At 52.1% G+C, this 15,732-nt stretch overlaps 1 protein-coding gene across 1 annotated transcript in view; it reads left to right on the forward strand.

Moving 5' to 3' along the window:
• The window catches only part of VAX2 (ventral anterior homeobox 2), a 35,233-nt gene extending 22,310 nt beyond the window's left edge, over positions 1-12,923 (forward strand). Inside the window, exons 3-4 of the mRNA XM_006881004.1 lie at positions 3,530-3,717; positions 12,489-12,923. Coding sequence (XP_006881066.1) covers positions 3,530-3,717; positions 12,489-12,923 — 623 coding nt within the window. The remainder of the gene's footprint in view (positions 1-3,529; positions 3,718-12,488) is intronic.
• The last annotated feature ends 2,809 nt before the right edge of the window (positions 12,924-15,732 follow it).

Here is a 15,732-nt window from a genome sequence, read left to right on the forward strand (position 1 = left end):
AGCTCTCTTTATCATAAACTCTATAAACATGTTGGTTTTGTGTGCCATAGTGTCGAAACCAAGTCACAGCTGACCCTCGAGCGGATTTTCAGAGGCAATTAATCGCTCAGGCGGAGCTTGTCAATCCTTCTCCCATGGTGCAGCTGGTGGCCTTGAACTGCGTGCCTTTGGGATTGCAACGCAGCTTCTTGCCACAAAGCCAGCAGAGCTCCCTGTAGACACAGTATACATAGGAATTATTGTGTACTCAGCATTTCATATTTCCTAATATTGGATCATTTGGTTACTATCTTTCTCAGTTATGTTACAATCCTAATACATTTAGATTTGTTCAAATTAGCTGGTGTTGAGTCGACGACAACTCATGGAGACCCGATGAACCACAGATCTGGGCCCTGCCCTGTCCTGGGTCGTCCCCACCGTCTCTGATACGCTCCAGCCCTTTGTTAAAGTCACTGCTTGTTGAGGGTCCTCCTGTCTCTGACCCTTCACCTTTCCCAGCACGACGTCTTTTTCCAAGGACTGGTCCTTCCTGACAACATGCTCAAAGTACGTGAGATGGGATTTCATCCTCCTTGCTTCTAAGGAGCTCCCGACTGCACCTTCTCCAGGACAGATCTGTGTTCTTTTGGCAGCTCATGGGCTATTCAAAACTCTTCTCCAACACCACAACTTAAAAGACATCGATTCTTCTGTCGTCCTTATTACCCAGCTCTCAGATGCAAAGGAAGCGATTGAAAAGACCGTGACTCGGATCAAGCACACCTTAGTCTTTACACTGACATCCTTGCTCTTCAGCACTTTAAAGAGGTCTCAGAAGCCGATTTGCCCAATGGAACATTTCCACTAATGTCTAGTTAATGTTTTAGCATAACAGTTGGTGGTGGTGGTTGTTACTGTTTTCCCAGTGAAAGTGAGACCAATTGAAGGCCCAGGGTCATGGGATCCAGGAGGAGATGGAGGCAGAGAGCTGGCAGAGAGGGGCCCTCCTGTGGCCTTCTGCTTGGGGTGCTTGTTTCTGCATCGGCGCACAGCTCAGGAGTGCAGGCGGGCATGGCAGACAGTGGATTATCTTGCTGGGACTGCGTTTCCCGGTAAATTGGTGCAGAAAGGGCTCGCTGATGAGATCATGTGCTGATATGTTGATGCTGCAATTCAGAGGCAGAGCCAGGTGAGCATGGCCTCATCCTAGAGTTGTAGCTGAGAGAGCTCAGCCGCCCTCCAGCTGTTCCCCTAAGACAATCAGGCACAGCTGGGGGGGGGGCTGTCCCCCTGGGCTTGGCCTTGCGCTCTGCTGTGCTGGACGGCGTCACTGGGCTCACCGTGGGATGAGAGTCCCACCTGTCAAGATCTTTGCAAAGATCTGCATGTATCTCCTCGCTGAGGAGAGCTTAAGACGTTTGAAAATTAAATACCTGCTGTAGCTCATTGCAAGCATGTCAGATCATGGCTTAGTTTCTTCTAGTGATCATTAAAATAGATGCATTGTTTTAAATGATGAAGGTTCACTCGTCTGCCGTTGTGGAATGTAAAGACACTTCAGGGCCACGTGGGCAGGCTCTTCCCGCTAGTGATGTGTCTATTTGGTGTGTATGCCAAGAGGAGCTCACTGGTTTTATGGTTCATCTCTTGTGTCACATTTTTATTGGAAAATAATTACAGATTTACAGGAGGCTGCGAAAATAGTATAGAGAGCTTGTGGGCAGCCATTACCCCTGTTTCCAACCAAAAAATACCCCCCTTTTTTTTCTTATGTGTCTATACCTCATTATTAAAACCAGGAAGTTGACCTTTACACAGGATCACTAACTCCATGATGGACCTTCCTCAGAATTCACCTGCTTCCACATGGGTCAGCCCATATCTTTGCATATAGCTCCAGGATATTGTATCACATAGACTCGTGCAACCAGCAACATAATCAAATACAGAATTGTGTCATTACTAATAAAACTTCCTTATGTTACTTTAAAAAAATCCTATTCCCCCTCCTCCTCTAACTCCTTCTAGCCACTAACCTGTTCTTCATCTCTTTGGTTTGTCATTTTGATGATTAGAATCATATAGTATGTAACCTTTGGGGATTAGTTTTTCCTCCCACTCAGTGTTAAATCCTGAGAATAATAAAATTGTTGCCTGTATCAATAGTTACTTTTTATTGCTAAGTAATATTCCATAATTGTACTACAGTTTACTTATATAACTAAAACTATTTTGCTTGCTCCATTCTTTGTTACTATAAATCAAGCTGCTATGAACGTTTGGGTGTACGTTTTTGTGCAAAGGTAGGTTTTATTTTACTTGCACTGTTTAGTTTGTTTTACAGTAAATTAAGCTGCTGTGAACATTTCTGTGTGAACTTCTCTAGGATAAATGCCCAGGAGTGTGACCTCTAGCTTGTAGGTTAAAAATAAATTTACATTTTTAAGAGACTCCCAGGCTGTTTTCTGGAGTGTGATGCCCTTTTGCATACACATACAAAATGTATGTGAATGATTGAAACTCAAAACAAAAAGAGTTTAATAAGCGAATTTAAAAAATGCTTAAGCCTCAGAGACCCGATGGGGGGTTACCAAGAGTTAACAATCAGCTCCGTGGTAGAGGGTTTGGTTATTGGCTTAGTGACCAGCTGTGTCAAACATCTTTTCACGTGCTTGTTTGTATGACATACTGTGGTATCGAGTGGACAGATCTGAGGTTACCTTTTGTACATAGCTCCTTCTTCCACCGATCCTGAGGGAGATAACGCACTTTGGCTGCTCCCTGAAATGCAGCTTCTCCTTACTTCTTCATTAAAGGGAGGTAGTGTATTCACAGACTGACTGTCTCTCTCTCCTCCTCTTCCCTTCTCTTTATCTCTCTCTCTCTCCCTCCCTCTCTCCCTCTCTCCCTCCCTCCCTCTCCATCTCTATCTCTCCCTATCTCTATCTCTGTTTCTGTCTCTCCTTAGCACCTGGCTCTGAGTATCTCCCACAAGCCTTCCCTGATTTGTCAGGTCCAGCCCTAACCCCCCCTTTCCTCCAGCACATCACACTTGGTGACTTGGCCTCTCTTTCCATTTATTTCTTACTCTGCTCGTGGAACAGATTCCTGGGTAGGCCAGGCTGAATGCTCTCCGCCTGGACCGTGATTACAGAGCTGGCGGTGGTACTGAAGCCCTCTCTTTCATGCATATGGAGCCCGTGGGCTGTGTAAGCGGTTAAGGGGTGCACTGCTAACCACAGGTTGGGGGTTCCAGCCCATCCAGAGGCCATCCAGAAGGCCCGCTCTCTACTCCTCAAAACCCAGGTCTTGAAAGCCGTCTGAGCCCAGGTCTGTGCCGACACACCTGGCGGCGCCGTGAGCTGACATCTGGACAGCGACCAGTTGAGGCTCACATATGAGCCCTCATTAGCGACCACAGGAAACATCCGAGGTCATGCACCCCGACAGGGCCTGGGGAGCTCGCTGGTAGACCACAGTGCCTCCTGGGAGCACCCCCACCTCCTTAGCTAGCCAACTAACCTGGCTCCCTTCACTGCCCCCGCAGATGCTAAAGGAACCATCCGGGAAATCGTCCTGCCCAAAGGCCTGGACCTGGACCGGCCTAAGCGGACCCGCACTTCCTTCACGGCCGAGCAGCTGTACCGCCTGGAGATGGAGTTCCAGCGATGCCAGTACGTGGTGGGCCGTGAGCGCACCGAGCTGGCCCGGCAGCTGAACCTCTCTGAGACCCAGGTGAGAGTTCTGGGCAGCCCAGGTAGGCCTTGGGGTGCAGGGAGCATGGGTGACTTTGGGGAGCCCTCAGCTGTTGGGGGTGTTGTGTAGGGGAAAGACGTAAAGCTGCAGGCAACCAAACATAAATAAATCAAGACCCAGAGAAATTACTGTTGTTGTTTACCGTCAACCCATAGCTGACTCTCCAGCAGGTTTTCAGGGACTGTACGTCACACAGGAGGAGGAGGCTGCCTGTCGTCTTTCTGAGGGACAGCTGGTGGATTCAAACCACTTAGCTTTGAGGTGGCAGCAAATCTCTTTATCATTAAGTCACAAGAGCTCCCTGCACCGAGAGGCGTATGGCCGATGCTGACAGAGAGTCCTCAGGGCCCAGGATGGAAGCGGAGAAACAAAGAGCCAGAGAAAGCCTCAGTGAAAGGGGTGCTTCTGGGAACGCTTGGAGAAGGATGCTGAAGGGAGGCATTATAACAACGACTTAGAAACATCCGGAGTCCTCACCCTGGGGCCTCTCCAGCCTCCCACACCTTCCCTTCCTGCAAGGTGTCTGTTCTCCTTGTCGACACCCCTTCCACACGGGAACCTGGGCTCAGCTCCTTGCCCACAGGTCGGCACCGACTCCTCACTGGCCCACCCGGGGGTTTTCTGAGCCTGTAAATCTCACAGAGGGAGTTGCTCATCTTTCTCCCAGGGAGTCGCCTGTGGATTCGAACCACTCCAGAGACACGGCTTATGCATCAGCAGCACAGCTCGCCTGGAGAATCAGCGAGGGAGGGCTTGGGATTGTGTATGAGCACAAAAGAAAAGAGTTCTGGAAGCCAACCGCCTACTCAAAGAACAGCAGCGTTGTAAGGTGCTAATGGAATTACGTGACCGTGGGTCATTCTGAAGATAAAAATCACACTTTCCCGCCAACTCAGCTTTCAGGGATTCCAAGTCATGGTAACACCAGATGTGCTGGGGCCGAACTGCGCTCCACTGGGTTTTCACTGGGTGGTTGGCTTTTAATCATTTTATCACTAGACTTTTCTTCCAAACCATCCCTGAGTGGACTTGAACCACCCACCTTTTGGTTAGCGGTCCAGTGTATGGACCACTTGCACTCCTCAGTATTTACCTTGCCTGTTGTTGTGTATTGATGACTCAGAATGACTCACAGCTGGCCCTCCAGTGGGTTTTCAGAGGCAGTAAACTGCACAGGAGGAGACAGACCAGCCTTCTCCTGTGGAGCAGCTAGTGGATTCGAACTGTGTGCCTTTGTGTTGGCAGCTCAGTTCCTTAACATTAGGCCACCAGAGAGCTCCCTAGTACTTTCTTTAAATGTGCCAGTGCTTTGCACACACTAATTCATTTAACCCAGCCCAACATCCCCAGGGTGCAGGTGCCAGTACGAACTCCACATTATAGACAAGGAGTCCTTGTCTTTAAGGAACTTGTCTGAAGTTAGGACGAGTCCATCCAAGATTTGGATGAGCTGTCTGACGGATTTATGGACAACCTTTTTGAGTTGGTCCAAGAGTAACTCAGCGACCTTTTGTGTAACTACCAAACTCCATTGACACTGGCTCATAACTCTTGTAATTTCCTCTCCCAAGAGGACTGAACAAGGGGTGAGTCTCAAACAATGGACAAAATGTATAAAGGGAAGAGGAGAGAAAGGGCCCCTGGGCTCACTCTCTTTGGAATTCCTCCTGCTCCTCAAACTACACCGACAGAACATTGTCCAGCCCACCCACACGCCGGGTGGCATTACAGGTGTCCTGGCCCACGTGGCCCACCTGCAGGGAGGGCAGGCTTCTCCCGGGGAAGCCCCACACACCTGGGGCAGCAGAGGAGGAGCAAGGAGGGGCAAAGGGAGGAGGAGGGGAGGCTCGGGGTGGGGCAGGCCAGCTGGAGGGCCACTCTCTCCTGCAGGACAGATCAGGTCCACCTGGCCATTCCTTACCAGCTGCTTGCAGACCCTCAACAGCCAGGCAGATGGCCTAGGGCAGCTTGCCCTCTATCCTGCTGGACTCTGCCAGGCTGGTTGGAAAGCAGGTTAAATTTAGAGATGTACTTGGAGGGAGGCGCCCGCCGAGGCTAGGAGAAATGAGAGAGATGTCCCTCACCTTGAAGTCCAGGCGTGAAGGAAAGCAGCCAGGGACCCTCAGTTAGGTGGTTTTTAGGTGCCGTGGAGGCAGCTTCGACTCAGGGCCACCCTTTGAACAACAGATCTGAGCCTGCCCTGTGCCGCACCAGCCTCGCCAGCTCCAAGACGCCCCAGCTCCGCGTTCCGGTCAGCGTCTGTCCACCTCGTGGAGTGTCTCCCTCTCTCCCTCCAACCCTCCGCCTTTCCCAGCACGATGTCTTTGTCCGAGGACCGGCCCCTCCTGACCACATGCCCTAAGTCTGTACGACGAGGTCTCACCAGCCCGGATGCTAGGGAGAAGCCTGATTCCACTTCCTTCCAGACAGACCTGCCTGCTCCCTGGCAGCCCATGGGATCCTCAACACTCTTTGATAACACCGCAGTTCAAAGGCGTCAGTTCTTCTTTGGTCTTTTTTTTAAATCCATCATCCAACTTTCAGATACACAGGAAGCAACCAAAAATACTGTGTTTTGGGTAAAGCGCCTTGTTCTTTGGCACTTTGTAGAGATCCTTCATGGCAGATTTTCCAAACGCAGGACAACTTTTGATTTTTTGACTGCTGTGACCATGGGTGTTGATTGTGGATCCAAGACAGAGTGACTAGTTGGCAACTTCAAGCTTCTCTCCATCTATCATGATGTTGCCTATTGGTCCAGGGCGAGGATTTTTGTTTTCTGATGTTAAGATAGAATCCATAGTGAAGGATTGATCTTCTGCTGTAAATACTTCATGTCTTCTTTATTTTCTGCAAGCAAGCTTGTGTCATCTGCCAAATGCAGGTTGTTGATGAATCTTCCTCCAGTCTTGATGCCGCTTTCTTGTTCATGTAGTTCAGCTCCTCAAATGATTTGCTCTGCATACAGAATCGGTAGGGAGAAAGAATACACCCGTGATGCACACCTTTCCTGATTTAAAACCATGCGGTATCTCCTTGCTCTGTTCCAGTGACTGCTACCTACAGGGTTCACGTAAGCACAGTTAAGTCATCTGGAATTCCTATTATTCTCACTACTATCCATCATTTATTAGGATCCATGCAGCCAGAAGCTTGCATAGTCCATAAAATACAAGTAAATGTCACCCTGAAATATTTGCATCTTCTCTTCGTCCTAATCCCCTTCTGCCTCATGCACTGCTGTCACTAGGGTTGGGTCACCCAGGCCAGTTGTATATGGTGTCACTCCCCGGTGGGTGGGACTGACCAGCAGCCCCTCAGCCAGGCAGGAAGATCCACCCTCAATGGCTCTCAGCAGCTCCTTAGTCTCCTGTCTGCCCAGTGTCAAGTGCTCCAGCTTCACTCCCCCACCCCTCAGCTGCACGCTTTCTGTTGTGTAAAGGAGTAGAAGGGAGAAGGAATGGGGTGCCAGTCCTAGTGATGGCACGGCCTTGGCGCCCTTCCACCCCCAGGCTCTAACCAACCTGCCACTTAGGACCCTTTTGGGATCACCCCTCTGACAGAGTCACCACAGTCATGGTGCTGCTGACCTCACACAGTGTTGCTCCTAAACCCTGCCTGAAGCCACACTCCACAGTCAGCTCCGGTGGCCCTGCCCCCTCGTTCCTTGTGCTTCTCCACACGTCCACACGTCCTACCTTTACCTGCCCTGAGAGGGAGAGTCCAGGTCACTTCTCTCCCAGGAAGTGTTCCCTAAGACCTCGACCTCCTCCCAGAAGGCCTTTCCATAGTGGCTGTCTACACTATGGTGTGTGTGTGTGTGTGTGTGTGTGAGAGAGAGAGAGAGAGAGAGAGACAGAGAAACTAATCTGTACGTACTTCCCAGAGACAAGAGTCTACTTCAAAGCCACGTCTCCTCTCCACGAAGCCTCACCTTCCTGATTATTCCTTCCCTCCTTCCTCTGATCCCAGGTCAGGGGTTTCAAGAGGCTATAATAACTCTGTTGGTCTAGTGGTAAGAAGCTGCGCTGCAGTCCTGAAGGCATGTGTCTAGGACCCATCAGCTGCTGCTCTGTGGGAGAAGGACGGGCATTCTCCTCCCGTGCCGTTTACAGCTTCTGAAAACTCACTGGCAGGTCAGCTATGGGCCGGTTCAGACTCGACGGCACACAACAACAACGTAACTAACACACAGTTAACATTCATTGAGAGCTTCCTATACACCCGGCACTGTTCTGAGGACTTGGCCTTTTCTAACACACGTCGTCCCCGTACCGGCATAGATTGGCTTTTGCCCCCTTCAGAGATAAGGAACCTGGGCTCAGGGGCTCTTGAAGATGGTCCCTGGCCTGAGGTCTTAAGTGGGGTAAGTGCTGCCAGGCTAAGAGGCAGAGAGGCCTCCTGTGGCCACCACCCACCAGGTTCTCGAGGATCTGGTCAGAGGGCGTCACGGAGTGATTGGATTCTAAGGGTGACAAGCATAATAGTATTTTCTTCTCTCAAAAAAACAGAAAAGTGTTCTGGAACTTCTTTCCCACCCCTTACGGATTTCCCCGTCAAAGGAATGAAGTGTCCCCACCTTCTGCTGCCCTGCACCCCACCTCTGTCCCTCACAGTGTCCTCAGTGTCCTGCCTGGATTAGCCCCAATCCACACAGTGCCACTGCCCAGGACAAGTCAGGGACAGAAATGGAGAGAGCTTCAAAACAGATCAAGCAAGTCTGCTAAGGATTCATCCTAATTGTACATAAGGACAGATTGGAAACCTTTAAAAGTGGTCTCTCGCTCCCGTCGCTGAGGAAATAACTGCTCCAGGCCCCTCTGACAGCAGTCCTTGCCTGCTCAGATTTGCTGTTTGCTGTCTGTCTGCCCGCACTGCACCGTCCCCTCCACACAATAAGGACTGGCTCTGCTTGGCTCACCTCGGGTCCCCCAGCCTAGAACAACGGCCTGGTACGCAGTACTCACTGCTGCCGAGTTGGAATCAGCTCGTAGCTGCCTGTCCAGCGCGCTTTCTGAGGCTGTAACGCATATGGGGAGGTGATGACGGCCCATCATTCGTCCTCAGAGCAGCTGGTGAATTCGAACCACGGGCCTTCGGGTTAGCAGCACAACCTGCTTCCCGCTAGGCCACCAGAGCTCCCTCCCGCACATAGTGTTGTTGTTGTTGTTGTTATGTGCCGTCGAGTCGCCTGCGACTCATAGCGACCCTATGTACAACAGCCCTAAACTCCGCTCTGTCCTGTGCCAATCGCACTGTCTCTGACGCTCCCATCCCAATTATCCCAGTCACTGAATCAATCCACCTCATAGAGGGCCTTCCTCTCCTGCGCCGTCCCTCCGCCGTCCCTCCACCGTCCCAAGCATGATGTCCCTCTCCAAGGACCGGTCTCTCCTCACTACATGTCCGAAGTAAGTTAGACGGAGCCTCAGAATCCTTGCCTCCAAGGAGCCACCCGGTTTAACCCTCTCCAGGACAAATCTATTTGTTTTCCTAGCAGTCCATGGTATTCTCAGTACTCTTCTCCAGCACCACAGCTCAAAGGCATCAGTTCTCCTTCTGTCCTCCTTGGTCATTGTCCAACTCTCTGATGCGTAACAGGTGATTGCGAAGACCATGGCCTGTATCAGATGCACCTTAGTCTCCAGAGAGACACCACTGCTCTTCAGCACTTTGGAGAGGTCCCTAACAGCAGACTTTCCCATGGCAATGCGCCTTTTAATTTCCTGGCTGCTGGTGCCAAGACTGTTGACTGTGGAGCCAAGCAAACTAAAGCTGTGTACAATCTCAATCTCTTCACCATCCATCCTGATGCTGCCGATTGGTCCAGTGGTGAGAATCTTTGTCTTCTTGACATTGGGCCTCAATCCATATTGCAGGCTGCAGTCCTTGACACTCTGCAGCAGGTGCTAAATATTGACATACTAGGCATTGGTGAGATGAGATGGACTGGCATGGGGCATTTTGAGTCGGATGACCATATGATATATTACTCTGGAGATGAAAAAGTGAGGAAAAATGGAGTTGCTTTCATAGTTAAAAAAGCCATTGCTAGATCTATCTTGAAGTACAATATTGTCAGTGACAGGATAATATCTATACGCATACAAGGAAGGCCAGTGAATACCACTATCATTCAAATATATGCACCAACAACCAGAGCCAAGGAAGAGGAGATAGAAGATTTTTACCAACTTTTACAATCGGAGATTGATCGAACATGCAACCAAGATGCATTGATAATAATGGGTGACTGGAATGCAAAAGTTGGGAACAAAGAGGAGGATTCAGTAGTTGGAAAACATGGACTCGGTGACAGAAATGGAGCTGGAGAGAGAATGATCAAGTTTTGCACAATCAATGACTTATTCATAGCAAATACCACACATAGTAGGTGCTCCTTTATATTTGTTAAATGAATGAATCAATGAGTCAACCTCAAGTAGTTCACAGAACGTTCTGGACACTTTGGTTCTTGAAATTCGATCTAATCCTGTCTAAAACAATAAACTCCAATCTGTTTGCAATCTGACCTTCTGTGCTTGAAGCTGGTGTGGCTCGGGCCCGGGCGGAGCCGTTCGCACCTTCAACACCTCCCTCCGCAGCCTCCAGAGGGCAGTGTCTCCTGCCTGACAGCGGGCTGTGAGCCACCGGTCTCCTGGGGGCTAGGGAGGTGGGGGGCGTTAGAGACCTAGCCGTTGTTGCTATTGTTATTGCTGTTAGATGACAACAAGTCCACTCACAGATCTGAAGAGGCAGGTCTGAGCTAAGGTAGAGGCAGTGGACGTGAATAAGAGATTTCATAAATGTTTCAGAGGCAGATTCAAAAGAGCCAAGAGACAGAGTGTAGGGTAAGGCAGAGAAAGTCTGGAATTATTCCCAAGTACTTGGTTGATGGAGAGCTCTGGTGGTCTAGAGGTGCCCTAAGGCACAAGGTTCGAATCTACCAGCTTCTCCGAGGGGGGGGGCAGTCTGCCTCTGAAAACCTGCTGGAGGGTTAGTCCTGACTCCACGGCACACACCAACACGAAACGATCTGGTGTGTGGAGGTGGTTGAGCCCATCAACCGTGACTTACGGCGACCCTGCGAATGAGCTCTGACCCAGCCTGTCCTGCACCGGCCTCACGTCTCTGGCGGGCTCCAGCCAGTGGTTACGGTTATTGTGTCAGCCCCCTTGTTGAGGGTCTTCCTCTCCCCCCGATTCTCCACCTTTCTCAGCATTGTGTCTTCTTCCAAAGCCTGGCCCCTCCAAACAACACGTGCAATGCACGTGAGGTGACGTTTCCTCGCCCTTGACTCTAAGTGCACTCTGGTTGCATCTCCTCCAGGACAGACTTGCCTGTTCTCTCGGCGTCCGTGGGGATCCAGTCTTCTCCAACACCACAGCTCAAGGGCTTCAATTCCTCTGTCATCCCAGATACGGTTTTAAATAATTGAGTCCTTCTGGGGAGAGGCTTGGGAGGCACCCGGAGTCTTTGCCAGGAGTCTGCCGCTCAGAGCTCTCCCCGGAAAGGAGCCCAGGCGTGGTCCCCTGAAAGAAAGCTGCAGGGAGGCCGCGTAGCCTTTCCCTCGAGCCCCCACCCCACCTTCCTGGAGGCACAGTCCCCTGGGTCAGCTGTCAGTCTCCTGTGACCTCCAGTCGAGAATCAGAGCCACACTCTGTGTTCCTGAGGATATGGATGTACATGTTCCAGGGGTGACTTTCCACCAGGGGACTGAAGTTTTCTGGTTGGAGATACATGGTGGTCGCCCCTGCTTACAGACTCCTGGGGTCCCCACAGATGACTCTTTCGGCACCCCACTCAACTTCTGTTAGAGAAGCACGCCCCTGCGGAAGGAGAGGCACCCTCAGTCACCACCGACACCGTTGAGGGTGGTTGCCAAGTCTCCCCTCCCTGACAGGAGTCCAGTGGGCTTGGTGTGCTTCCGGCTGTGGAGACAGTTGGGGTGGTCCAGGAGGACAGCAGGACCTGGGGGCTGTGCGGGTGGCCTGAGGGGGCGGGAGGCTCGAGGTGTCTCTGGTTTCTTTATAGGTGGGTGAGAGTGCTCACAGAGCAAGAGGAGATGGGAGCTGGTTTGTCCACGTGGCATTTGGCCTTTTTTGAGACATTCACGGAGAAAGGTCTCTCTGGCAGTGGGATGTGTGGCCTCCGTGACCTCAGCTCAGGGCGGGGCGCAGAAGTGGGACTGACTCTTGATAGTGACAGCTGAAGCCATGACCTTGGCTAAGAGCAGAGGGCATGCATCACGGGGTCTGTGGACCTCAGTTGAATGTCACCACTCATCTACCTCGCGGGCCTCGGTTCCAGGCCAGAGCCAGAGCATAGGTTGTCATTGTTCTATGCCATCAAGTCAGAACAGACCCAGGGCTGGCCCTCCAGCAGGTTTTCAGAGGCAGTAAATTACACGGGAGGAGATTGCCTATCCGTCTGCTGTGTAGCAGCTGGTGGATTCAAACCACGAGCCTTTAGGTTGTCAGTGCAGCTCCTTACCATCATGCCACCAGAGCTCCCTTAAGCAGAGGAGGGGCTCACAGTCTGGGGCGTGTGGGATCCCTCATGAGGACCTGGCTGGTTGTAGGGGGACCTCAGTGACAATCTGCTCTTCTTTCTCACTTCCTCCACCCCCACTCCACCACCCCTCACCCCAATGTGCCCCAACCGTGTCTCCTCCACCTGCTGCCACCTTGTGCCGCCCTTCCCCCGCCTTCCTCCCCTGCTGCTCTCCTGTGCCCTCCCCCTCCCCCCAGGTAAAGGTCTGGTTCCAGAACCGCCGCACGAAACAGAAGAAAGACCAGAACCGAGACCTGGAGAAGCGGGCGTCCTCCTCGGCCTCGGAGGCCTTCGCCACGTCCAGTATCCTGCAGCTGCTGGAGCAAGGCCGGCTGCTCTCGGCGCCCCGGGCCCCAGGCCTCCTGACGCTGACCCCCAGCCTTCCAGGGCTACCTGCTAGCCACAGGGCCACCTCCTTGGGTGACCCCAGGAACTCTTCCCCACACCTCAACCAGCTGACCGCCACCTCGACGTCCCCCCCGCTGCTGCCCCCGCCGCCACCTCTCTGCTTCTCAGTGACCCCCCTCCTGGACCTGCCTTCTGGGTACGAACTGGGGTCCTCGGCCTTCGAGCCCTACGGCCAGCTGGAGCATAAAGCAGGTGTCCCTGGCAGCAAGAAGGCTAATGCTTAAGGCCACCGCCACCATCCCCACGTGACACTGTCCCCAAGCACAGCACCGTCCTAGCCTCCTGGGGGCCTCGGCAGCGACATGACGTGTGACAAACTGCACCAAAGAGCCCCCGAGAGGCGAGTGGCCTGGCCACCACCGGGCCTCCCACACCCTCCGTCCAGCTGAGACTCTGAGCAGACGGCCTTGGCCCTGCAGCCTCTGTGTGTGAGTGCAGTGTGCGTGTGTGACCCACAGAAATAAAAGGAAAAACAATGACAAGGGCAGCAGAGGCCCGCCGTGCCATCACCGCTCCCATCTCCTCCTCCCCGAGATGCACGCGGGCTCCATGCTCATCCTTGTCCAAGGAGCGGGGAGCCCAGTGATAGGCAGATGACCCCCATTCCCAGTCACAGCCCGCCCCAGACCTCCACACTCACTCTGGTGCTTCCTCTGTCTGCTCAGCTTCCTTTGCAAGCTCCTCTTGAGAATGAGCTCGGGTGGTCTAGCGGTAAGAAGCTGCGCTGCAATCCCAAAGGCACGTGGTTCAAATCCACCAGCTTCTCCATGGGAGAAGGATGGGTAATCTCGCTTGAGATTGACCGCCACGGAAAACCTTCTGGAGGGTCAGCAACGGGTCGGTTCTGACTGGACAGCACTCAACAACAGCTTGCAAATATAAAGACCCTTCAAGAGGGCGGCGATGGAAGGCAAGGCCGACCCCAGAGAGGGCACGCGGACATGAGACCTCACGGGCTCCCCAGAGTCTGTCCAACGTCACAAACACTGCAGGTGGAAAGCAGAAACTTTTGGGGAGGGGGTACAAGTAAGATGATTTTATTTAAGTTTTTATTTTTAAAATATTTACAGACTCACAAGAAGCCCCCAAATACAGTACCGAGAGGCTGTGGGTGGTTTTTCTTCCTGTGTGTGCATGTGTGTGAGTGCACAGTCTGCACGGTCCCCTCCCCACAGAACTCTCCCTTGAGCTACCAGTTATGGTCATGTGCTCCCTCCCTTCCATACAAGACCAGGAGGGTCCTCTGAAAGCCGAGGCTTGGAAGCACCCCCCCAGGCTGGACGCCAGCATGGAGATTTAGGCTGTCAGGAGCGAGAGAAGCCTTGTCCTTTGTGGGAAGCAGAGTTACTCCTGTGGCTTCCAGGTGACCCAAACCACCCAGTATGCGGTGCTAGGTAACGAACAGGGAGCTCTGGTGGCCTAGTGGGTAAGGATCTGAGCTCACAACCCAAAGGCAGGTGGTTTGAATCCATCAGTTGCTGCTCAGTGGGGGAAAAAATGGGCAATCCCCTCCTGTGTGATTTACGGCCTCTGCAAACCAGCTGGAGGGTCAGCTATGAGTCGGTTCCGACTTGACAGCACAAGACAACACCAGATGATACAGGTCCTCAGAAAAATGCATCTCTGCTATTCTTTCCAGAAGGGTATCATGTATGGAGGTTTTTAAAAACACCAGTCTATAGGGATGTGGGAGGAGGCCTGAGGAAAGAGTCAGTTCATGCCTTCAGCTCCCCAACCCTTGACCCTTCAGATCCATACCCTGTCAGCAGCCTGGGGGGAAGCACAGCTCCCTCAGAATGAGGAGGGTTCCTGAGAAGCAGTGGGAAGGTCTGAGTGGAACACAGTCCAGAGTGTGGATATAGCTAGAGAGAGAGTGAGTGTGTGTGTGTGTGTGTGTGTGTGTGAAAATACAACAGAATATCTGCCAATCCAATGATTTCAACACATAATCAGGCAGCACTGATGACTGTGCTCTGACCGCCCTGTCCACGACCCCACACACTGAGACATCCACGGACATACAGATGGGGAGCTGTCCTGTCGGCCTTGACATCAGCGGCAGGCTTGCTGGTGGTGAAATTCAAAATTAGAAATGATCCTAAGATGAAATGGATGAGCCTTGGCTCCAAAGAAGCTCACAAAGCTTAGGAAAGGTCCAGGTCTGATGGGGAAGACACAGGCCATGACCTTGGGGATCACAGTTGAGTAGAGGTGAAAAGATAGCCCCACCCCAAAGCTGATATAGAAAAGAGACCAGGGTGTGACGAGCCCAAGGTGAGGGTCACTGCAGGTATCCGGCTGCCCAAGAAGAGGCAGATGGGCCTGCAGGCTAGAGCATTCAGGGTGGACTTCCTGTAGGAAGTGGCAAGGACGTTGACTCAGAGACAGAAATCTTACGTTTCCATATGTGTCTTTTTTAAAAGATTAGGATAGAATTTGAATAAACAAGGATGCAACCAGATATACTCTGGGTAGTGATGTACAGACTGGGGACAGGCTAGGGGGTGGGGCAGTGAGGAAAGAACCTGAAAAAGGACTGCCAGCTAATGATGCAGAGAAGAGACCCCAGGGTGAGATGTGGTGGTGAGGTTGGGCTCGTAGGGAGACCTGAGATTCCAGAAGGCGGGACCAAGGCCAAGCTGAGAGTGTGCTGAGGACAGAACACCCCAGGACAAAGGTAGAAAGATCCAGGCTTACCCCACGCCCATCCCCTCTCAGTCTTCCTCCCCCCAGTGCCCAGACTCCTCAGAGCACAACCCTCAGCCCCAGAATAAATGAGGAGGGCTCCTGGGGAGGTCCTGGCTGGAGACAAGCCCAAATGTGGACATGGCTCTGTGTGTGTGTGTGTGTGTGTGTGTGTGTGTGTGTTAAATATGCACACCATGATATTGTCAAAGTGCCATTGAGTTGAATGTGACTCTTAAGAACGCTGTGAACAACAGATCCGAGCCCTGGTCTTTCCTGCACCATCCTCGTCATCTCAGACACGCCTGAGTCCGTGGCTGCAGTCTCTGTGTCAGTCCACCTCTTTGG

This window comes from Elephantulus edwardii, unplaced genomic scaffold, assembly GCF_000299155.1.
Source record: "Elephantulus edwardii isolate Elephantulus edwardi_28Jun2011 unplaced genomic scaffold, EleEdw1.0 scaffold00011, whole genome shotgun sequence".
Lineage (NCBI taxonomy): Eukaryota > Metazoa > Chordata > Mammalia > Macroscelidea > Macroscelididae > Elephantulus > Elephantulus edwardii.